General features: G+C 38.7%; 1 protein-coding gene and 1 long non-coding RNA gene across 3 annotated transcripts in view; both read right to left on the bottom strand.

The window, feature by feature from the left end:
* Positions 1-5,178: 5,178 nt before the first annotated feature.
* On the bottom strand, positions 5,179-5,862 carry LOC122138638. Its single transcript, XR_006155706.1, has 2 exons — positions 5,741-5,862; positions 5,179-5,307 (listed from the first exon to the last, which is right to left on the bottom strand). It is a non-coding gene; the product is annotated as an uncharacterized LOC122138638 (long non-coding RNA).
* Positions 5,863-6,874: 1,012 nt separating this feature from the next.
* apbb1 (amyloid beta (A4) precursor protein-binding, family B, member 1 (Fe65)) overlaps positions 6,875-25,630 on the bottom strand; it is a 46,298-nt gene continuing 27,542 nt past the window's right edge. Inside the window, exons 7-14 of one of the 2 annotated variants that reach the window (XM_019110943.2) lie at positions 21,408-21,535; positions 21,108-21,113; positions 13,691-13,805; positions 9,147-9,219; positions 8,867-8,947; positions 8,559-8,674; positions 8,274-8,450; positions 6,875-7,138 (exon numbers count right to left, since the gene is read on the bottom strand). In XM_019110943.2, coding sequence (XP_018966488.2) covers positions 6,974-7,138; positions 8,274-8,450; positions 8,559-8,674; positions 8,867-8,947; positions 9,147-9,219; positions 13,691-13,805; positions 21,108-21,113; positions 21,408-21,535 — 861 coding nt within the window. In that variant the 3' untranslated portion in view covers positions 6,875-6,973. The remainder of the gene's footprint in view (positions 7,139-8,273; positions 8,451-8,558; positions 8,675-8,866; positions 8,948-9,146; positions 9,220-13,690; positions 13,806-21,107; positions 21,114-21,407; positions 21,536-25,630) is intronic. The other variant, XM_042732070.1, reaches the window with a different exon arrangement.

Here is a 25,630-nt window from a genome sequence, read left to right as displayed (position 1 = left end):
GCATGCTTGAAATAAAACATGGAGTTTATCATTCACCTTTTTCCTACGCCATGACGCTTTGTAAACGGAAGTTACTCCCATGATTTGTGCTTTAAGTAAAAAGTTGAGTTTATCATTCACCTTTTAAGCATGTTCAAAAACTGGGTACTATGAGGTGACCTTCAGCCATCATCATTAACATATTACTTTCAACATACCATGAATGACTCCTACAGATCCTCCTCCTGTCCGCAGCAAAAGAGATGTGAGGATTTGGAGGGAAAAATGAAAGATTCTTAGTGCAGTCCAGGGAATTATTCATGGTTTGTATCGAAATTCAATCGGGAGAAACAGAGCACAAATGCACAGTCTATGTACTCCGCAGTAAGCAAATGAAAAAGGTCAACAAAGAAAACATGAAAATAATGCAGCGGGCTGAAAAGTGCTATTCTATCATGTCACATTCAAATACCAAACGTTACGTTATTCACTTCTGAAAATAGAAAATTCATGAAATTTTACAGCCCATTCAGCTAAAATGACAGATAATGATTATTTGTAGCACAATCTTATGATTTGAAATCATTTGTTGCAGTCTTTTTGAGTGGAACTTCTTCAAATCGGATAATTTAAAACTCTGTAGTGTAGTTTGGTTAGGGGTGGGGTTGAGATAAGAATGAATTAAATAATTAATGAGTGATACTTTTTTTTCTTGAAGATCGATTAAATAAAGGATATGTCTTTGGTTGGGGGGGGGGAGTTTGAATGAACTGCAGCGTTGCCTAGTTAACAGTGTGAAATAGCATTGATGGACAAAACACTGTTTCCATGTTGGTTTCATGTTGATCTGTTTGTATTGCCACATAAGTAATCACGTAATGCATTTATATGATAGCACTTACCCATAGCTTCAAGTCTTGATGCCGTTTCTTACCAATAAACCATGAATGACTACACCAGTTTCTGTCCACTATCTGAACATAGTTACATCCAAGCATATTACTAAATAATGTCACAAGGTCACACTCACATATAATAATGATGTTCGGGCTCTATCCTGCGCTCGGAGACCCTCCCTCTGGACAGCACGTCACATATGCTACTAATTGCGCAATCATATTATATGTTAGTGCAAACTCGTGAAATAAAGGTTATGTGTATTTGCGGTGCTGTCCGAGGGGAGGGCTCCGAGCGCCGAATATTGTCCTGTACCCAGAGTATGCACCCAGGTTGAGATATATATTTAGACATGAGGAGATGGGGTAGTGGGGGGGAGCTGAAAAATTGTCAAGGAACAGAAGGAAAGTCTGCTCTGTAAATATACCTCTTATCTTGTTAATTGAGTTGATTACTGAACGTGCTCCTCTCGTGTTAATTAGGTTTTACAATACAAAACTTACAATTAATTAAGCTTACAATACAAAGAAGTGAGAGAAACAATGTTTGAAAATATCCCTGGACAAGAATGCCCAAGACATCATGACAAGAGTACTTGTTAACTGGCATAATGTGTCTTGAGATTAAATATGTAGTATCAAAAGATCTGGGGAAATATACTTGTGTATGAAAGCAATTTTTCTGATCCTAGGCAGGAAATTACGCTAAATAGATTGGTTTACCAATTCTTTAAAGACAGCAACCCAAATGTTTTACTTTAAAAGAATGGGTTCAATTCAGTTTTATTTGTATAGTGCTCTTTACAATACACATTGTTCCAAGGCAAGTTTTACAGGAAATGATGATAAACGTGTAGTTTCCACAGTCTGTGATGATTTGGGGTGCAATGTCATATCCAGCAGGATTTGGCACCTGCCCACACTGCCAAAAGCACCAAAAGTTGGTGAAATGACCATGGTGTTGATGTGCTTGACTGGCCAGCAAACTCACCAGATCTGAACCCCAGAGAGAATCTATGGAGTATTGTCAAGAGGAAAATGAGAAACAAGAGACCAAAAAATGCAGATGAGCTGAAGGCCACTTTCAAAGAAACCTGGGCTTCCATACCACCTCAGCAGTGCCACAAACTGATCACCTCCATGCCACGCCGAATTGAGGCAGTAATTAAAGCGAAAGGAGCCCCTACCAAGTATTGAGTACATGTAGAGTAAATGAACATACTTTCCAGAAGGCCAACAGTTCACTAAAAAGTTTTTTTTTTTTTTTTTTAATTGGTCTTAAGTATTCTAATTTGTTGAGATTGAATTGTTGGGTTTGTGTTGAATTGGTGGGTTTTTGTTAAATGTGAGCCAAAGTCACCATAATTAAAAGAACCAAAGACTTAAACTACTTCAGTCTGTGTGCACTGAATTTAATACACGGGTTTAAAGATTTGAGTTAATTTTGTGAAATGACATTTTCATAAATGAACTTTTCCACGACATTCTAATTTGAGATGCACCTGTATATGTATGTGTGTGTGTGTGTGTGTGTGTATATATATACACACTGTATACTGTATATAATTCAGACCAACACAAAATACTGACAGTTGTTGAAGCTCCTTTTTTAAGTCATGAAAAAAAAAAGCATCAAATGCATTTTCTACTTTTTATTCCATCCAGTCACATTATATGCATCTATAGAACATCCAATTTACATTTTAAGAAATCACTTCTCAACTCTCCTTAAAAATGTGATGACAAAAACATCCTACATCAGTGATGTTTATAGGAGTGAGCCTTAAATTTTCAGAATATCACAGCTAAAGTTTAGCCTCATTTCAAAAAGCAAATTTACTTTTAACTACCATTTTACCAATCTGTGAATATTTCTGCATAAGCAAGTAACATTTTAAGCTTGTGTTTCTATAGCTGTGTTTTTTGGCACACAAAGTACCCTCATGGCATTTCATTTTAAAAATGACGTTTTCTTTGCTACCATTTCTTGATGTAATGCAGAATATTTACATGTACATGAATGCTTATTCTTCAATAAAGATTTTCTAGAGTGTTACAAACAGCACTGCATTTTAAGCATCACATTACATTATCTAGAACTACACACAAAGTATGAGTAAACGGGACCAAGATGAAGCATTCAGATACACCAGATTTAAAAAAAAGGAAAAACAAACAAACAAGCGCATTCAAAAATTCCCTTTAACGACAGGTGTAATTAGACATGAAAATGGTTCAGAAAAATTAATGAAAAATTGAGCTGTCTTACCCTATTAGTGTATTAAATTCAGTACATACATTAACTGGAGAAATCAAAGAACATGATATTTATGAATTCAACATTCTTAAAAGTTTAAGACATGGCAATATGTTACAATGTTGTATTTGAAAAAAGAAATCTATATACAGCAGGACATCATTGCAAAGCATTTAAGATACATTTCCAAAGAATGTTGACTTCAATATACAATAGCCATAAACAGTGTGATGGGGTTTGAGGTTTTATTTTTTCTTTGGATTTTTTTGATATCTTGGTGAATAAAGAAGATCTGTGAAGTTGCAAAGACTAAAGTCTCAAATCCAAAGAGATATTCTAAAGCTAAGACTCGTCCACACCCTCCTGAAACGGCTCGTTCTAACACGCCCCCACATCTCTACGTTAGTATGTGGGAAGATTTGAATAACACCGCCCAAATGTTCACGCAAAGAAAGAAGGCGTAATTTTTATTCTCGCTGTAGTGTTGTTGCTGCCGCCGTCGTAGAGATGCTGTGTGTTTCATTGTGAAAGCGAAACTACTTTGTTTGGCCTTTTAAAAGAGGACGATATCTGATTCGTCACGGTGGACGAAGCGGCGTCCAGCCCGGGGTCGTCATGTGGTTGCCCTCTGGCTCCTCCTTCGTCAAATCCGCCAGCCGCGCCGTTCCTCAAACAAGCTCGCAGTGTGTGACGCATTTTATGGAGGACTGTTTCCTGAACCTGCAGACTAGCCTACAATGGGTCTGTGCTCAAAGGCTGTTCAATAAAGTGGGGCAGTTCCAACTTTGCAAGGACAGTCTGGCGCTTCTGACTCACAGCCTGTAAGTACATGGTTTATATTTAAAGAATTTGTCACTGATGATTCAAACGTGGGTTTTGAGCAGTGTAGAGTAGCGCTTGTTGTTTGTCGTTTCTCTGATCACAAATGCAGACATGGTTTTATGTTTACGCAGCACGATACGCAACCCGTAAAAACACAGTATAAGTCATTCTAATCAGTAATTATGTCCCCGCTGGATGCAACAAATGCCTCATTTATAATAGGTTTTATTGTTTTGCATCACAGTATGTGAGGGGCGTAACATTTCCGTAACATGTTTGAGATATTCGGCCGATCACAATGCACTGGATAGTTGGCCAATCACAGCACACCTCACTTTTCAGATGGATGAGCATTGTAAAAATCAACACGTTTCAGAAGGCGGGACATAGAGGAGAAACAATAATGTACAGTATGTGGAAAATAATGTGTTTTTTGAACCTTAATCCGCATAAACACATTTCATTACACCAAATACACAAAATAAATGTTCTTTTTAGCAACATCATATGACCCCTTTAAAAGAGGGATAAAAAAAAATAAAAAATTGTGACAAAGCAGTATGTACAAACTGGACAGGAACAAACGCAGAGCACCCTCTAGAGAATCTGTGTGTCACATTCTTTGTTAAACACACTATGCTGATGTTAAGTTTGTGTTTTTAATCATATTCAAAAAAAAAAAAAATGTTTTCATCAAGACAAAGCCATCCAACATATCAAACGCACAAAAATATAAAAGAAATAAAAATAATTGTAAAATTGTGCTCATTTAAAGCGGGGCTTTCTTAATGAGCAAATACACTTGGGAAGACTAGGATATGTTAATGCTATTTTACAAATGAATAAAATAATCTAAGTTCACAAACTAACAGAGCGGGTAAATGTACAGTCATGTATAATATAAGTTAAGTTCATTTTTAACAAACATCGACATCAACTATAATGGAAGAAATTAAAAGGCTTTGTGACTTGCGATAAACAAGGCAAGTCAAATATATGTGGAACTGCACATTTTTTTCATAAAGTCAAAGACAGTGGAGTCAAAAACAGACTTTTGGAATGCATGCAGGTTTGGAACATGAGAGTGACAGTGTGTTTTTAGGGTAAACAGCATACAGATGTTACAAACTCTGGGTTTGCTACAGATTTCAGTCACGGTTCGGCATCTATGCTGAGATTGGGAAAGAGTAATCAATTCTTCAAGAGCAGGTCATATGGGTTTTCGAAAAATCTCTCTTTTGCAGTTTGTAAGATATCTATCCTTCAATGTAAACATTCTGCAAAGTTGTTAATCAAAAAAGTGCATGATAAATAAAGATAGTCTCTCAAAAGAAAGAGTCAACTCAGAATCACCTTAATAAAGATAGACTCTCAAAAGAAAGAGTCAACGTTACCGGTGTACGTCACTGGGTAACACATTAGCATCATCCTGGCCTGCCCACGAAATACAAACACTCTCTGTGTGGAGAAGATGCTGTGCTCCAACCTTTTGTTGTGCTCGTCGTTTTACCGAGGACTGCTTCTCTAATCTTGCCTTTTATCTTTGTTGGCTTCTAATCTTCATTTAATCTTCAAGTGTCTCCGAACCACAACCTGTCCTGTAAGCACGATTGATACGTTATGTGATACATTTTCAATTGAGTGCTCAAAATATCTATTTTTTTTTTGTGCTAACTTATGATACCTAGTGCAGCTTTTAGGTTTCAAGGTAAAGCATGATATTACTGTTATACTGAAATAGTTCTGATAATTCGCTGTGAACCCACTATTTCCTAGGAATGTACACCTTAGAATCACATTAATCGAATATGTCAATTAATGTAGACTGTGCTTGTTCTAATTACTCTGTTTAATAATAAAGAATGTAGTGTAGCGCAGACTTTATAATCCTTGTTAAAGTGGTGTGTAAAATACCCGGTAGAGAGAGATGAGTTAGTTAGGCGGGTGCATGTGATACAGCTGTTCTGCATTATAATTAAAGGTCTGTCGTTCTTCAGACATTACAGTAGACATATTTTGGTTTTCAAACTGTATTGTTTTATCAGTTAGTCATGTTAGCACTCAGCTAATGTATCCACAGTATTGTTTTAAGTGTTTACAGTTTAGCAGCTAAACTTTAGGATTCGCTTGGATTCGTGTTAAAACAATAATAATAATAATAATAATATAATAATAGTTCTTGAAATAATGACATAAAAACTTTTTTTTTTATGAAAAGGTGCATGCTAGGGTTGCCAGGTTGTCACAACAAAACCCGCCCAATTGCTACACAAAACTAGCCTAATCGTGTAGTTTTTGAAATAATGGCATAATTGGTTTTACAGATGGTAGCGCTCACTAACTCGATCTAGTGCTCCGTAGGTTTTTGGAAGGGAGGGGTTTACAGACATTTTGCTCAGAACTGAATCAAACGAAACGTTTCGAAATCTTGGACAAATGACTATGTATAAATGTATATTCTGGGAAAATTACAGTGTTTTCTGACCTAAGATGCATTTAAACCTGTTGTAGGGGACTCCAACACAATATTAGGACACTTAAAAAAAAAAAAACATACAACCTGCTCTTTCAGAAGAAAAGAAAAGCAGTCAAAGCTAGCACAGTATGTGTCCCAATGCAAAACCAGAGGAAGAACAACAAATAAAAAAGCACATTGCATAGTATATAAGCTCATTTTAGTGTTTTTTGATAGCATGCGTAATGTTTAGTGTCATTAGGGAGTGTAGTCCACATAATATCGATTACACTGAAAATCCAATCTTGGTAAATCACATTCATACCCAGCAGTGCTAAACCACTTCTACAGTACATCTGCTAATGCAAACAAACAGAAAAAGCAAATGAAAATGTGACTGTAACGATGGAATATCTGGCAACGTAACTTGTGTGTCCTCTGGTTCCTATTGCACGCTAACCGCAGAAGGACAGTCGCAGTGGTGTGAACGACCCATCAATCACACAAGCACACACAGAACAAAACATATTTGCAGTGAGCACTGCGGAGGAGGTGTTGTCCTTTTTAGGGTGTCTGAGATCCAGATCTCTTGAAGCTACCCAGCAGACTCTGAACACCCTTCTTCACACTGGATCCGACCCTGCGGGCGACAGAGTCGGCAGGGGGGCCGGGGAGACAAGAGCTGCCACTGCTGGGGGGCCGAGCATCCAAACACTTCTGATACCTCAGCTGGGAATGATGGAATACATAATTTAAAACTCAAAACATTATAGCAACATATTTCAGCTTGAACTAGATTATACGCCAATCTAATTTAAACTTGAACTGTAACTTCTGCACCCAAAAAACATCAAACAACCCTCCCCAAACACCCCGGTCAGTCTAACAGTCCCCAAACACCAGCAAAACATGCACCACTGCTTGAGGCAGACCAACAGAACTGTTGTACATTTGGGAGAGGGACTTCCTGTATTTACTGTAAGTTAAATTAATTCTTCACTGCACGTGTGGAAGAGATTGGGGAGTTCATGGCTAGTGTTGCACACTTTTTTTATATTTAATATATTTATATTACATCATATTTAATGACTTATAAATCACAGTGTTCATGCTCTTCAGGAAGTAATGTAAAACAATTCCCCAGCATTACACTCTTTGCACTGGCTGCTGATTTGTTACAGAACTGATTTCAATATATTGCATTTTGTTTTTAAATCTGTGTTATTAAGGTCATCTCAACAAAGACTACTGATGCTTCCGGGATTTAGGGCCTTGTTTATAAAGCGTGCGTCGCTCAGATTTGATCTTAAAGTGTGCATGCGCTTAAGGGTCAGGGTCTGAGCAGACGTACTCACTTTATCTTGTCGGAGAACTGCAGGTTTCTGGAAATGTAAGCTGTTCTTGCAGCTCGCTTTTCTGAATAAAAAGATTTGGACGATGACTGCTGATCTTTTATATGATAATGAAATTAATTCGGAGTTGTTTACAAGGCAGAGAGCTGAAACCATTCAATTGCACGCAAGGTCAAGATCATTTATGATTCATGGATTTCAGATCTGAGAGGTGTCCATGCGTTTTCTGTGCATACGTTCATTCTATGAATCACACGTACGCATATTTGAGAGATGATCGCAAGATCAAATTTAGGATGGTTTTCTGTGCAACATTTTATAAATGATGCCCCTAGACTAACAACTGCTTTTGATTTTTAAAGTTGAATTTTCTGATCGCATTCTCAATGTAAACAGATTTTTATCCTTTATCTTTTTGTACAGCACAATGGTCAACTACTATTGTTTTATTTGTGCTATATGACTAAAATTTGATTTGATTTGATCATATAGACAAACACGTCCTTACTCACCATACAGGCGGCCTGTACGGCTTCACTTAGACTGGCTGCGTTTGGATCACACCAGAACATGTGGCAGATAAAGTCTCCAGGTCCCTCTGCCATTATGAATGCAAACGTGTGCACATCCTTCCCGACTCCCATAAATGCCAGGAAACGCACACGACATTCAGAAAGAACTTCCTCTGTCTGTGACAATGAGACAAGAAATGTAAGTGGTTATCTAATCAAATTTTATGATACAGCATTACATAAAATACTCAAGTACTGCATAATGTCAACAAACAGAAACCTGACCTCAGAAGTCAGAATAGTGAGTGTAGCGGACGCCACGTTCACAGTCACAGGTGTCCAGTCCTCCTGGTCTTTGCTGTTAAGAGCAGTCTCCAGTGCTACATTGATCACATCCATGCCCAAGAGACAGATACCGACACGACTCAACTTCAGTTTCAGGAAGCTAACTTTGATTTAAACATGAAATGCATACATCTATATTAAGTGCTTACAGGGTATGACATAGCTACACAAAAATGGGGAAAATGCAGGTAAAACTGTATAATAGTATAATGCAGTGTAGTATTATAGTGTTAATGAGGACTTCCTACCAGCTGGCTTTGTCACTGGCACACGACCCAAGTACCGCACCTGGAAGTGCTGGACCAGCTCGTTCTTGGGAGCCGGGAACTCTGAAGGAAGAAAGATCTGATTCAGTCATAATAATATAATTTCATTTTTATCTATTACAGTACTCACTTGAGAAGGTGAGAGAGAAATATCTGATGCACACATTAAAAAAAATGCGTAGTCAAACCCAACACTGTCAACAGTTACATACTGTACTGCAGACCATCCACAAACAAAAGCTAAATTCATGTCAGAAGTTACCCTGGAAGGGGATGTCCCTAAGTCTTGAGGGGTCAGTGTTCAGTCTGCTGGATGACTTCCTCTGGGCCATTATCTAGGGACATACACAGACAAAACAATATAAAACTAAACACATGGACAGAATTGCATCGGCAGTTGCATTCTCTATCTGACTACATGGCTGATCCTCACTGATCTAAAAGAGTAAGACACACAGGTGTATACTGATAGAAATAGAAATACTGATCCTTGTGTATACAGAGAGTAAAAATAAAGGACTAGAAAAACATATAGTATTGGTTTCAATTATTTAGCATAATAAATGAGGGGATGCACCAATAATAAATTAACTTTTTTTTTTATTAACTCTGCTGCCGTGCTAAACAGGGTGGAGAGTAATGTTTCTGTCATATTTAAGAAGAGGTCATGGTTGTTTCTTTTAACGGCACAAACCAGCATAAATCGAGCACAAATGAATGGGACCGGTTTGGAACTATTTAGATTGCATGGGGTGGAGAGTGACGTCACAGCCTCCGAAAATATTTTGGTTATATCTACGGAAGGAAAATAGATACAGTGTTTGTTTTAACGGCACAAACGGGCACAAATCGAGCACAAACGACCTGCGCTGGTTTGGAGAGATTTGGGCAACATCGGGTGAAGAGTGACGAATCACGGTCACACGGTCAAAAAAAAACAATGTTTAATATCTCAAACACCAAACTAGCACCAATGTACGTTTTTGCAGCACAAATCCCCACAAACGTAGCACAAACGAATGGCATAGTTTTGGTGATTATTTCTTTTTATGGGGTGCCAACTTCACAGAGGTAATACATTTCGTTGGCTAGATGCTAGACTTGGCACTGGTATGTGTAGCACCCACTGTGTTCAGACTGCCCTGGAGGTACAGTATGTGCACCAACCTTATGCAAGGAGCATGGCAAGAGTGAGAATTAGAGGTTGCTCTGTACCTGAAGACAAGCTAGTGATTTTGCATTTTCTATTGCAGTAACTTCAGCCCTAAATTCTGCCATTTTCTGCTCCTCCCTCCTGAGACCATCGCCAACATAAGTTTCTATCTATAAACACAAGGAAACTGTGAAACATCTGACGGATGTCATTATTGCATTTGGCTCAGGTCTGAAGCACATGAGAACCACAAGCTATTATTGATGTCTGGACCGCAAAGGAGAACATCATTCAACGATAAACCACTGAAAAGTGTATTTCCGCCAAACACAATTCTGATTTAGCCAGGTTTTGGAAGGTGCTATACTCCAAAACTTAGTAAGTGTACAAGCATTATTTGAAAATGAGCATGCGGAAGTAGCACCTCCTGTTGACAAAGACTTTTTTCCATGACCCATCCCAAACTGTTGGGTGTAAGGTGCATTGTGACAACCACTGCAATTACCCTATACCCAGACAGACATGTGACGGTGTTCGGTAATGCGATATATCACGGTAATAAATATGCACGATATTGTTATTGTGGGCACTTCAAAATACAGTGAATAAATATTTATTACAAATTATTATGATTTTTTGAATGCATTTTAAGAATATTTTTCCATGTAAACAAGCACATGGCGGAACATGTGAAGGAGATGCACATTCACTCTCTGACAGCAGATGGTGCTGAACAGCAGAAATGAAGCCGTTACCCTGGAAACCCCATAAATAAACCAGCTGCACTACTTTCTAAAATGTACTTAAATGGTTTAACTGGGAATACTTCCTATAACACACTGTACTTGCTACATCATTAGAAGAATGGCATCTACGCTAATATTCAGGCATGTGATCAGCTAGAGACAAAAAATAAGGAAAATCTGACCATGCCCAGGTCCTTCACTAACATTTCTAGCTGTAGTTTCACCCTCTCGCATTCACGTTGCACTAGACTACTAGTTGCACTTTATCCTCCAACTTCTTGCATTGTTTTTCCAACTCAACAGACGAAACTTTCTCATTCACCCTCTGTAGCAGATCTGTCAGCTGAGCTTCCAAGGAGGTGACGCATGCTTTCAGGGTGGAGACTGCAGAAGATGGGTAACAGTCTGTCTCATCCTCCCTCTCCTCTGGGGGCGGTGGTGGAGGAAAATTAAGATCTTCATCCGGAGCATTATCTTCGCTTCTCTCACTTTCTTCATCAGAGTTTATGACCACAAAAATATCCTCAAAAAGTGTTTATATAAGAAATGGCATACAAAAAACCCTCATAAAGACAAGTAAGCAAAAGTCTGTTGCATAAATGTTCTCCTTTGCTTTCAGAATCGGTAAAGAATTACAAAAGAAAAGAGCTTATCTGTTCATTGTCCGTTAAGTAGTGCTTTATCCTAAAAAAACACCCTGTAAGTTTCAGAACTCAAAACTTTCTCATTAGTCTAAAAACAGCTTATATTGAAGCCAGTCTGCCGAAACGACAGCTTGAGGAATGTTCTACTCTCTGATGTAATAGTGTGGATAAGCACCGTCTCCACAGAAGATCAACGCCTGTGTCTACATCGCTGTCTGTTTAGCCCCGCCCACTGATTCAACATCACTGTATGTTTAGCCCCGCCCACTGATTCAACATCACTGCCTGTTTAGCCCCGCCCGCTGATTCAGCATCACTTCCTGTTTAGTCCCGCCCACTGATTCAAAATCACCACCTGTTTAGACCAGTCCACCGATTCAACATCACTTCCTGTTGTCCCCCCACTGATTCAAAAATCAACCACCTGTTTAGACCAGTCCACCGATTCAGCATCACTTCCTGTTTAGCCCGCGCCCTGATTCAAAATCACCACCTGTTTAGACCAGTCCACCGATTCAGCATCACTTCCTGTTTAGCCCCGCCCACTGATTCAAAATCACCACCTGTTTAGACCAGTCCACCGATTCAACATCACTGCCTGTTTAGTCCCGCCCACTGATTCAAAATCACCACCTGTTTAGACCAGTCCACCGATTCAGCATCACTTCCTGTTTAGCCCCGCCCACTGATTCAAAATCACCACCTGTTTAGACCCGTCCACCGATTCACGATTCAAAATCACCACCTGTTTAGACCAGTCCACCGATTCAACATCACTGCCTGTTTAGACCAGACCACTGATTCAACATCACTGCCTGTTTAGCCCCGCCCACAGATTCAACATCAATGCCTGTTTAGACCAGTCCACTGATTCAAAATCACCACCTGTTTAGACCAGTCCACCGATTCAACATCACCACCTGTTTAGACCAGTCCACCGATTCAACATCACTGCCTGTTTAGCCCCGCCCACAGATTCAACATCAATGCCTGTTGAGTCACTGCCTGTTTAAGGCAGGTCGACGCAGAAACCAAACGACAAAGATGTTTTGAAGACAACAATCCGAGCGCTCACACAGAAGCACATAGGAGCGATTGAAAGTCTATGTGCAGATATATTAGGGATCCGCCGTTAGACGCGGTTTTCATATGCTCCCGTGTGCTTCTGTGTGAGCACTTGGTGAAGAGCGTGAAGCGATGATCATTGTAGCCAATCACAGTCATATCTGTTGAGCATGTGATCATTACGGCCAATCTGCGGTTTTTAAGAATCTGCTCAACAGCACTCAAATGTTAGTGGGAAATGGACATTATTAAAACTGCAGTACCGACTACTAGACACTAGTACCCATATTTATTTCACATCTCATTTTTTTATATGTTGGTTTGTCAGCTACATCACATACTATTATTCGCCTCATTTTGAATATGTTTTCTGATTAGCCTACAGTTATCAACCCTCCTTTCTCCCAAAAATGAAAATTCTGTCAATTAGGCCTACTCTCAAGTTACCCTCAAGATGTTCTAAACCTGTGTAAGTTTCAGTAACATTTTGTTTGTTTTGATAGTCCACTTCAAACATTCTACTAACAGTAAGTAACTTTGGAATAACAAGTCAACTAGCAGTCATTCGAATATTAGTAGACTGTCTGTTTAATATCTTCACTTTTTTTGATGCGTTTTTGATGGGTCCACAACATACTGACTATGAGAAACTTTGCAAGTATGTCAACGTATTCTACTAATCCTAAACCTAACCTAACAGTCTACTCTGAGAGTTAGTAGACATGTAGTTGCAAATGAATAAGAATTAGTTGACATGTAGTTGCAAAGTTACTTATAGTTAGTAGAATTTCTAAAGTGGACTATCAAAATAAAGTGTAACCTAAGTTTCTTCTGTTGAGCACAAAACAAGATATTTTGAAGAATGCTGGTAACCAAACAGTTGACAGTAGCCAATGATTTCAATAAAATAGAAAAAATACAAGGAAATTCAATGGCTATGGTCAACTGTTTGAAATCAAAATTTCTCAAAGTATTAAAAAAACAAAAAAACAAAAACAAAAAAGAAACAGGTTTGGATTAAGTGGAGGGTGAGTAAATGATGACAGAACTTTCATTTTTGAACTATCCCTTTAAACACTCGACACATTGCTGTTTCAATAAATGTAGCATATTACGGACACTGCAGCAGAGTGCACAATGTCTTTGATATTTAATCAAGAATATGACTATTTTTAGCCAGCAGCTATGATGTCCTCACCTTTGAGCAGATGTCATGCAGGCTTGTGGCGATGTTCTTTGCAGGGGTGTCACACCGAAATACATGACACTTGAGCATGTGAGTCAACTTGTCTCGTGCCACATATGCAAAGTCCCTATTGTAAGAGACAAGAGACAAACATAAAAATATGCATGTTGTCATATCACTTCAATTTATCCACACACCCATAAGCTTATGCATGCACAGTAACAAACGTCTTGTATGTGTGTGAAACCTTTGTTCCCTGAATAGGAAACGAGATGCAACATTATGGCTGATGCTATGGGAACACACTCTGGTGTGACTACTGAGCCCATAAAGAGTCACGCCATTTTATTGGCAGACAGTGCTAACTCCGCTCACTGAGGCATTGATTCAGGGAACCAAAGTTACATATGTATCCAAGACATTCCCTTTCAAAGGTATACTTTGACACTGCATCAGTAGCCGACACTATACCATCACACCGCCACACAGATATCTTCCAACAATACTCCTCAGGCCAAAGTAGGGCTGCACGATTAATCAAAATTAAACTGGAATCGTGATTTGGCAAAGGCTGCATTTTTTCAAGCACAGCTTGTCAGCGAAGCACTGTTCTGTGATCAGTAGTAAATACTACTCCATTCAAAGGCCAGAGGGGGCTCGTGCTGAAACTCCAAATATGCCCCGCAGGAGAAAGATAATGCAAGTTGCTCCAGGAAATTTCTATCACTGTATCTGAATACACAGAAGATTGAACTGCTTCCACTGATTCAACGTGACAAACAAAACACACTACTACGGCAGTATATGATTTTTTTTAGTTCTTCAAGCCTTCTTGGGTATTTTCATTATAATAAAGTTTATTTATAATGCTATGCCAGTGTTTCCCAAACATTAATTGATTTGTGACGGCCACCACAATATCAAATCTGACTGACACAAATAGATTTTTCAAAAAGGTTTTGACTTCGTTAAATAAACATGAGCACTGCACATTTCAAAATTGAAATCCATTGCGGGTGTTTTTATATCACTGTATTTCTGAAGGAAACCGACTGTCTTCAAAAAATTTTGGATGTCATTTTCAATTCATTTTGCATGTAATGTCTGATAAAGCAGCGTTTGTGAGTGGAGCCCTGCTTTGTGTACAGCTGTTACCGGGGAATCTCTCCCACTCTATGCGCTTCCTGCTGGCAGAGAATGAATTTGCATATGTTGCCACAAATAGAGCGGAAGTCTGTGGGAAACACTGCGTAGAACACTATAAAAAAAATCTTGCTCTTTCAAGTTTTATTATGACAGTGAACAGTGGTCAGGATTATTATAAAATACGCCTACCTCCTGCATCATCCGCTGGAATGTCACTCTCATGAACATGTCTAAGACATTGGAAGCTGGAGATTACGGTTTATAAAGTTGTACATATGGATATTATTTACATTTACATTTAATCATTTAGCAGACGCTTTTATCCAAAGCTACTTACAAATGAAAACAATAGAAGCAATCAGACCAGCGAGAGAACAACAACAGTATACAAGTGCAAGTATACAAGTCTCAGTAAGTCCAGCAAAGAACACGTAGCTATGTTTTTTTTTTTCAAGAATAGAATAGAATAGAAAAGAAAAGGTAAGTGCTAGTATTAGTTGGTCAAGTACTGGCGAAAAAGATGTCTTTAGATGTTTTTTGAAGATGAGTAAAGACTGTTCGAATTGAGATCGGGAGGTCATTCCACCAGCTGGGCGAGTGATTTTGAACCTCTTTGGGATGGTGCCACAAGGCGCCGTTCACTTGCAGAACGCAAGCATCTGGAGGGCACATAAGTTTGAACTAGTGAGTCAGTACCTTGAATGAGTGGCTACTGGTAGCCAGTGTAACCTGATGAGGAGAGGAGTAAACATGAGTTTTTTTGGCTCATTGAAGACAACTCTCGCTGCTGCATTCTGGATCAGTTGCAGAGGCTTGATAGTACATGCAGGAAGGCCCGCCAGGAGAGCATTACAATAGTCCAGTCTGGAGAGAACCAGAGCTTGGACAAGAAGTTGGGTGACTTGCTCTGACAGGAAGGGTCTGATCTTCCTAATGTTGTATAAGGCAAATCTGCAGGACCGGGTCGTTGTAGCAATATGATCTGTGAAGCTTAACTGATGATCCATCACAACTCCTAGGTTTCTGGCTGTCCTGGAAGGAGTTATGGTTGATGAACCCAGCTGTATAGAGAAGTTGTGATGAAACAATGGGTTAGCTGGAACCACAAGCAGTTCTGTCTTAGTAAGATTGAGCTGAAGGGATGGTCCTTCATCCAGCTAGAAATGTCACTCAGACAGGCTGGAATGCGAGCAGCTACTGTTGGATCATCTGGAGTTGAGTGTCATTAGCGTAGAAGTGATAAGAAAAGCCATGCTTCTGAATGACAGATCCTAATGACGTCATGTAGATGGAGAAGAGAAGTGGTCCAAGCACTGAGCTTTTTGGAATAGCTGTGATAAGAAAAGCCATGTAGAAACTTCACCCCTCCAAGTTGTTCTGACAAGATCTATCAGAGAGGTAGGACTTGAACCACTGGAGTGCGGCTCGGAATGCCCATCTTTTGAGGGTGGACAGGGAATCTGGTGATTAACCGGTCAAAAGCAGCAGACAGGTCCAGCAAGAGAGCTGAGGATTTGGAAGCTGCTCTCAGCCAGTCGCAGGGCTCAGTAACCGAGAGCAGGGCAGTCTCAAACGCTGGCCACTTTTGAAGCCAATTGGTTGCTGTCCAGTAGGTTGTTCTGTACAAGAAACATAGAGAGCTGGTTGAACACAACTCGCTCAAGTGTCTTTGCAATGAATGGAAGAAGGGTTACCGGTCGGTAGTTTTCTAGAAGTGCTGGATTTAGAGATGGTTTCTTAAGCAGGCTTACCCGAGCCTGCTTAAATGCTGAGGGAAATGTGCCAGAGTGAAGGTGTTGATAATGTGAGTAAGTGAAGGTATGACTGAAGAGTGAAATGGCCTGAAGGAGGTGAGTGGAGATTGGATCGTGTGGACAAGTCGATGATGGAAAGGATAAGTTTATCATCCGTCTATGAGAGTGGAGAAAGGAGGAGGAGATGGTTCTTGTGTATTAGTCGTTATGAAACTGCAACATCAGTCTGCGAGTTGAGGAGGAGGAGGAGGAGGAGGACAAAGAAGAGAAGAGAATGTTTTGAAAAGGTTGCGAGAGTCAGAACAGTTGTTAATTTTGTTGTGGTAGTATGCTGTTTAAGCAGTGAAGACATTTGCAGAGAAGGAAGAGAGGAGAGACTGATACACACTGAGGTCGGTAGAGTTTCTTGATTTCATTTCCTCTCTGCAGCCCTGAGTTTAGAGCGATGTTCACGGAGAACATCGGACAGCCAGGGGGCAGATGGGGTGGTGCATGCTGGTCTGGATGACAGTGGGCAAAAGTTGTCCAAGCAAGAGGTTAGAGTGGAGCAAAGAGTGTCAGTAGCACTGTTTGTGTCCAGTGTTGAAAACTGAGAGAGTGAAGGAAGTGAGGAAGAAACCATAGAGGATAGGCGAGAGGGAGAGAGTGAGCGTAGGTTGCGTCGAAAAGTGACCTGCGGAGGAATGTGTGCCGTGTCAGGAGTAAGTATGAGGTTAGAAGTGATGAGGAAGTGGTCTGAGGTGTGCAGTTGAGTAACTAAAGTGTTGTCTGGGGAATAACAGCATGTGTAGATGAGGTCTAGCTGGTTGCCTGATTTGTGCATAGCTGTACTAGATGCTCGCTTGAGATCAAATGAGGCGAGCAGAGTGTTGAAGTCAGCAGCCTGAGGTTTTTCTAGGTGGATGTTGAAGTCACCAAGCAGTACCAGAGGAGTTCAATCCTTACAAAAATGCATCGATTCAGGACGCCTTTATTAACCCCAGAGCAGTATGGAGCACTTTTTATAATGGATTTATGAACTTTATGAAGCACTTTTTGTGATCTTGGAAGAACGACAGTGGCCTGCGGAGCGAATGTGCACTGCAGTAGTAAGAATCATACAACTTGAACTGAGTCTCTGGCCGGACGGACATCATTGCATACAAAAGATTAATGCTTTAAGAGCTTCTGAACTTGGGCACAAATGTCAACATATCCACTCTATGGAGCTAGGACCACTCAGTGTGATCCACTAAATAAAAAAGAAAACTTCCAAACTCCATACTCAGAAATATAATGCTGCATCCACTGACAGATGAATCGTCTACCTGAAGAGAAATCAGCACAAGCTCGTCCTTATAAGGTGCCAGTGAAGCAATGCCTCAGTGGGTGGTGCTAGTGTTATCTGCCAATAAATAGGCATTATTCTATACAGGCTTCAGACCAGGGCCATGCGCAGGGGGGTGGCCCAGTGGCTACAGCCACTGCCCCTTTGCCCTAATCAGCTGAGGTGCCCCTCTCACCAACCCTCCCCCATCATACAAACGTTCTGTTCCCGCTTCGCTAAAGATCCACTGATTCCGCTAATCCGCGCCATGTTTTCCCTCAATCTGTGTGCCGCTCTCTGGAGAATGGACACCACAGTTCCCAAAGCTCGTTCATTAACAGGTAGATGCATTACAATCAACATTACAGTCAGTGGATGATTCGCTAAATTAGTAATTTGATAGTTTGTTTTTACTATTTCTGTCGGTAATGATTTGCTCTCTGTCTTCTAAAAATGCTAACAAGAAAAATATCCACATTCTTAGATATAGAATATCTGATCAAATTATTGTACCCGATCAGATCTAATATAAATAACACAAAATTTGCAGTTGTTTTCACACTGTGTAAAAAAAAAAATTTCACACTGTGTCAACAATGCCTTCACAAAAAAGAAGACAGAGAAAGAGCGAAGAGAGGCTGCTAAAGGCAGTTCAACATTGCAAATATGAATTCAAAGCTACAGGAATCCAGCAGGTAAATCATAGAATATTTAGCAGTTTTTCACATTTTAATTCTTGTAATTAAGTGTATTTCCCATTATAATTACTTGTCTTGGTACTAGTAATCTATAACATCATATTTATTATATTTTCTGAAAACCATATTAGACCTATAAATAGTTTAAAAAATAATATAAATGTTCTAAATGAGTTGTTTAATATAATATAGATTTATGCTGTAAAACATTAAATTAAATGTCTAATTCTTATAGGGGAGAGTGGGGTAAACTTAGCCATTAGCCATGTCCTCATGATAAGGGAAAATGACGCAGAAGTACAATGAAACGTATCTATCCTATCCTAATAAAAGTATTCCTATCATTTTAAATGATCAGAATGTATGACAAAGGGTTCTAAAAATACGGTTTCTTATATAAAAGTGTTCCCATGGCCCAGTTTGCCCCAAGTTAGGGGTAAGTTGACACGAGTCGATTCAGTGGGTAAGATGCACCATCTGGGTGTAAAATGACCATCTGACTGAATCTGATTCAAACCCATGTAAAAAAAATAAAATAATTTAAACACTAATTTAATAATTTTCTTTTACAAACAGTCATATTTCTTTTCATAAAGTTAACTTAAACAACATAAAACCAACAAAATTGTTTGCATTTCTGAAAGAATATGTTGAACACCAAAGTTGTAACTTTCCTAAAACAGACTAAACAGAGAGTTTGTTGGCCATTAGTGACTACAGGTGGAACGGTATCTGATTATATTGTGATAAAAAGCATTTTCTGGTTCTTATCAGAGAAGGATTTGGTGCACTTGTACACACTCTCCCTATCAAATAAACTATAAATAATATGTATAGGCTATATGATATACAAACCCAGTAATATCACTTTAAAATACCAGTTTACAATTCAGAGATTTAACTTAACTACAGTGCCTTATGGTAATGAAAAGTTAAATGCAGACTTAATCTACCCCACAGCATTTAGCTCATTTTGCCCCATAGTCTTATTTTAAAGAAAAAAAATTATTAATTCAGGCAAATATTTAGCTAAATGATTTGCATGGTTTTATATGTTGCTTAATTACCTATATGTATCATAAATATTTTTAGACCTGGATAAATTTGCTTTGACATAATAACCATTACATCTGTTATGCTAAAATTTTACTTCGGCAAGCCAAAAACTGTTTTTAAAGTAAATGGGTGCCTTCCACTCCTCCCGTGTGTTTCTCCTTTTCACAGTCTGGCAGAAATGATGGTTGGTTCCAAAATACATGGTCACATGACAGTAAAATGTACAGTTGCCAAGATACAGGGGTTGTGTCAACCTACCCCACTCTCCCCTACTTCCACTGAAGATGAGGCAGAAGCAGGCTCAGAGAGTGAGGGAGAGCCCACTTTTATCAAAACATCTACAATAAAGTCTGAAATTATTACAGTGTGCGCTGTCTTCTCTTTTAACTGTATATTTGTAACAACTGGATAATTTGTATTAGCAAGCACCCACCCCCTTAGTGCCCCTTTTTTTGATTTGGGCCATTGCCCCTCAAAATGTCTGTGCATGGCCCTGCTTCAGACTATCGTCAAATCCAAGGGATTGTAAGCGTCAGCGGTTGGATGCAGTGTTGAAGTAAACCTATGAAAGGCAACATCTTATGTTTGCACTAATTCTTGTTTGTAGAATTTTGGTAAATTATTCCAAAAATGTGGAGTAAGACAAATACCTCCAAGTGAATTTGACAATCATATTTTTCACTGTAAATATATTGTTACATAAAAATAGTGAAATACTTCTATAAGTGAATATATTAAAAAAATTATTAGTTTGTCAACTAGGGTTGGACAATTAATACACATACAATAGAAATTACAATATGGCTTTTATGTTTTACAATATGTGCGATTACCAAATGACAAAAGAAAGTGATTTAATTAAATATATAGTCTGATGTGCTCTGCACTGCTGACAATTTTACATCTAGCCATGTAAGTATATCACAACACTACCACTGTATTCAACATGTCATGTGTATGGTAATTTTGTCAGAAAACACAAATCTGTATTTTAGCAGTACAGAGCAGCAAATTGTAAATGACCTGGAAGTGACTGCTGGTTAACATTTAGACTTAATGGACCACAGTTGAGTGACTATATTATACTAACTGTTATTTTTTGAAATATATTATGAAGAGGGTGGGAGATGTGAAGTGATGTGTATAGTCATGATGATAATAAGATTGAATGATGTAATATATATTGTAATGAATGTGCTATTTAATGTGGTGTGTCTTTTAGTGTTTCTACAGATCTTTTCCAGACAAAAGTAGTTCAGTCACCACAATTTTCATGTTCCAATAAATAAATAAATAAATAAATAACAAAATTAAGTAACAATCTAGTCCAAAAGACTCTATGTTATATTATCCAAATCTGTTTTTTTTTCTGAGGCTCTCAAATGAAATTTCATTTTTGGGTGCATTATGCTTGGTATTGTAATAAGTACACAAAAGCTAACAAACAATGCAATACAGTAACACACTACCTCTCCCTGGGATCCAGGATGCAGCAGGACAGACAGAACAAAAACACAACATAATAATTCAGCAAAATCTAAATTATTTAAATATAAGCAGCTTCAGACAGAGTGTTGCAATTGCTAAAAAAGTGATGAAACAACATAAAAGCCAATTTATTTCTTGTAACATTGTGCATTTGTCAGTCTGTGGTCATACACATGCTGTTAATCTCTCACTCCAAAGCAAAAATTATTTCAGATTCAGTGTCTCTTTAACCTTTAAAGATCACTCATGCTGGCAACTCACTGAGCTGCTCGCAGACATACCTGCCATCATCACGTCCAACTCCCCACACACGAATGCTGATGATCGGCTGAGAGTAAAGCAGCGTTCGACCGTGAGGCTCGATCAGGTTCAGAGTCTCATTCTCCAGCACCAGAAGCATTTCCTTCCCCTACACAGCAACACAAACAAAGGCATATTAAGTGGTGTGCTTTTGTCTCTCCTTGAAATCCTAAACTTATAACGTCAAAATCAGTCAAAACATATAACTCTATACATTGCCATCTTGTATGACTGAATAAATTGATCTTTTGGTTTTTCTCCATCAATCAAATTTGAAGTAAAATGAGCAGGGTTCCCACATCTTGGTCAACTTCAAATTCATGGACCTTTCAAGGACTTTCCAGGTCCAATACCCTCATATTCAAGGACTCAATGTGGAGACACATTTCAAGTGAGAGCAAGGTTACATCGTGTTACCTTGTAAGATACATTGTTACAGTTTTTTTTTTTACATTTATTTTTGGCCATATGACAGAGATCATATATTCTATTGGTCGTATTTCTGTTTGCATAAAACTGAAGAATATTCGGTACATCCTATTGTGGGATTACAAATTTATAAAATGTTAAATCTAGGTTCCAATGTAGTAGTATGTACATTGTGTTTTACATTGTGAGATTAAGATGATGACATTCTGAGATGATCAAGTCAAGCAGCCCAGGAGACATTAACATTTTGTCTTCATGCACATCCTGACTATAGGGCAGGGTCCCAAGATAAAGGTGACTGCTAAGCTCAAGGCACAGCTGTGCCTTTGTTTCGATGATAATGTGAAGGTATGGGCGATACTGTCAGGCACCTCTGCATTTGAATGACACTGTTATGCTGATGAGATCAAGGCTGATCCCTTTACTTCAATTGTATGCTATGGGTTAGAATGTCTCCACCTCTACTGTATGTATCCCTCTCACTTGAATGTATAAAAACTCCAAAGTATCATTGCTTTGGTTAGACTTTTGATGACTGCAGCACCAAGCAGAGCGTTCACAATAAAGAATTCTGCTGAAGATTACCCAAGAGTCTCCTGGTCATCGTTTCTGAACACTATAGAGCAGTGGTTCTGAATTCCTGTCATCGCCCCCAGCTCTGCACATTTTTCATGTCTCTCTTTATTAACACACCTGATTCAGATAATTAGCTCGTTAGAAGTGAGCTCCATGCATGAACTGTGTTCCCATTGACATGGTCCCTACACAGTGTTCACTGCTCCTGGCATTTTCTTTTTAAACAATGACATTTAAAATTTTGAACTAAAATGTTATTGCAACCATATAGCCTATGAACTGATGATTATTATTATCAATATTATTATTATTTTCAATTAAAGAGAACTTGGAGTGTGTGGGCTGCTTTTGGTGCTTGAATTTGTTCTTCATTATTAATGAGGTTCAGATTAAGGAATATGCTAGAAGTTACAATTTTAAAAATGTGTAACTTTGTTTCTCTATTTAACCACATTAACTTACAATACTGAAAGACGTCTTTCCTCAGGTAAATTGCACGTTTTCTTGCCTAGCTGGATGTTGTGCTTATGATCAATAATCACGTTCTTTGCATTCACCCAGACTGATTTGGCGAAATCAAAACGTGGACAGTGAAGGGGATTGCCGCTAGCTGTGAAGTGGGAGCGACCAGGCGGCAGAGGATTCTGCAAGATCTTAAAGCCTTCCTTGAGTGGCTACGTTCGCAATTCAAACAAAGATTTGTGCAAAAAGAATGATTAATTTGATATTTGTATGGTCTAGAAGGCCATACAGCGTATGCCCGCGAATACGGGACAAACTGCATTCCGTCTAGCTTTCATACGGAATGCTTCTATGATGCATTAAATACGGCACAATTCCATATTAGGCTATACGGAATGGTTGGCAACCCTATTTTGCATGGATTTTATTGAAAAGAGCATAGGTTCATGTAACCAGAAGTTTTAAGATATATGAATATGCTTTTAAGTTTTTCTTGCCTCATGGGTTTACATTATCTTAACAAGCAAAGCAATTCAACATTAAAGGGTTAGTTCACCAAAATATTAAAATTATGTCATTAATGACTCACCCTCATGTCGTTCCAAACCCGTAAGACCTCCGTTCATCTTCAGAACACAGTTTAAGATATTTTAGATTTAGTCCGAGAGCTTTCTGTCCCTCCATTGAAAATGTATGTACGGTATACTGTCCACGTCCAGAAAGGTCATAAAAACATCTTCAAAGTAGTCCATGTGACATCAGAGGGTCCGTTAGAATTTTTTGAAGCATTGAAAATACATTTTGGTTCAAAAATAACAAAAAATACGACTTTATTCATCATTTTCTTCTCTTCCGGGTCTGTTGTGAGTAATAAAGTCGTAATTTTTGTTATTTTTGGACCAAAATGTATTTTCGATGCTTCAACAAATTCTAACAGACCCTCTGATGTCACATGGACTACTTTGAAGATGTTTTTGATGACGTGGACAGTTACTGTACATACATTCTCAATGGAGGGACAGAAAGCTCCGGACTACATAACATTCTCAATGGAGGGACAGAAAGCTCTCGGACTAAATCTAAAATATCTTATACTGTGTTCCGAAGATGATTTTTTTAAATTTCTTTAATTTCACGTTGTGTTTGTAAATCTTTGGGGTAGCATCATAGTAGTTCCATGCGCGTGTGTACGTCATGGCAACATTCAACACAAAGTAACACTTAACCTAATGCATAAATGCATGTAACTAACATAAATTAAGCAAGCTAGTATGCATATGCCACGAAGTGTTGGCAAAATAACACATTAGCGGACCAGACGGAATAATATGGAATGTTTTCCAGAAAAAGTCTTGCACAAAATAAATTTAAGCACTTTCAAGGACCTGTATCTATGTATGTTTATTTTCAAAAACTTTCCAGGGCATTTAATTTTTTTTTACAGATTCACAAACTTTCAAGTATTTCAAGGACCCGTGGGAACCCTGATTAGACAAGATGAAACACTTCATTTGTAAAGGGTTTGATTCACGGGATTATCCAAGCAGACATTACACATGGCTATGTAATGCATACTGTAAATCATTTGTATTTCCAGCAAAAGAAAAACTATAATAACAGTAATACCCCATCCAAGGTATTTTTTTAAGACCCTCTTTGTGAAAGTGAAAGTGAAGTGAATTGTGGCCAAGTATGGTGTCCCATACTCGGAATTTGTGCTCTGCATTTAACCCATCCAAGTGCACACACACAGTAGTGAACACACACCCAAAGCAGTGGGCAGCCAATGCTGCGGTGCCCGGAGAGCAGTTGGGGATTTGGTGCCTAGCTTAAGGGTCTCACCTCAGTCGTGGTATTGAGGGTGGAGAGAGCGCTGGTTATTCACTACCCCCACCTACAATTCCTGCCGGACCTGAGACTCGAACCTGCAATCTTCGGGTTACAAGTCCGACTCTCTATCCATTAGGCCACGACTGCCCAAATTAGACTGCCCTTATTGCTGCGCTTTTAAAAGCTGCAAAAATACTAAATACTTAAAACATTTTATTCATTCTATAAAATATGTATCGAAACGTATCAAAATATATACTATTATAGGCAGATACTAGATTTTGCTGATATGATAATGCATTTAAAGGGATACTCCACCCCAAAATGAAAATGTTCATTAATCACTTACCTCCATGTCGTTCCAAACCCGTAAAAGCTTCATTTGTCTTCGGATCACAATTTGAGATATTTTGGATGAAAACCGGGAGGCTTGTCTGCCAAATAACTTACACTGTCAAGGTCAAGAAAAGCATGGTCAGAATAGTCCATCTGCCATCAGTGGTTCAACCGTAACATTATGAAAAGATGAGAATACTTTTTGTACACAAGAAAACTAAAATAATGACTTCATTCAATATAATTAGTCTCCTCTGTGTCTCTCCGCATCACCATAGCGCCATTTTGGAGAATATCTGCTGAACGCAGGCAGCGTACACTATTCTGTGTCAGCCTCACTGCACAGATACACTGTTTTCATTCAAATCAAAGTGTAAATTCACACAGAAAACCTATCCTTGTGGTGCAGCTGACACAGAAGAGCGTACGTTGTCTCTGTTTAGCGGATATTCTCTAAAATGGTCCTACGGTGATGCGGAGAGACACAGAGAAGACGAATTATTGAATAGTCTTTTTTTTTTTTTTTTCGCCTGTTGTGAGTAATAAAGTCGTAATTTTGTTATGGTTGAAC

Source organism: Cyprinus carpio, chromosome B10 (genome assembly GCF_018340385.1).
Source record: "Cyprinus carpio isolate SPL01 chromosome B10, ASM1834038v1, whole genome shotgun sequence".
NCBI classification, from domain to species: Eukaryota; Metazoa; Chordata; class Actinopteri; order Cypriniformes; family Cyprinidae; genus Cyprinus; species Cyprinus carpio.
The sequence above is the reverse complement of the archived record's forward strand: the minus strand, read 5'-3'. Positions and strand labels throughout refer to the sequence as shown.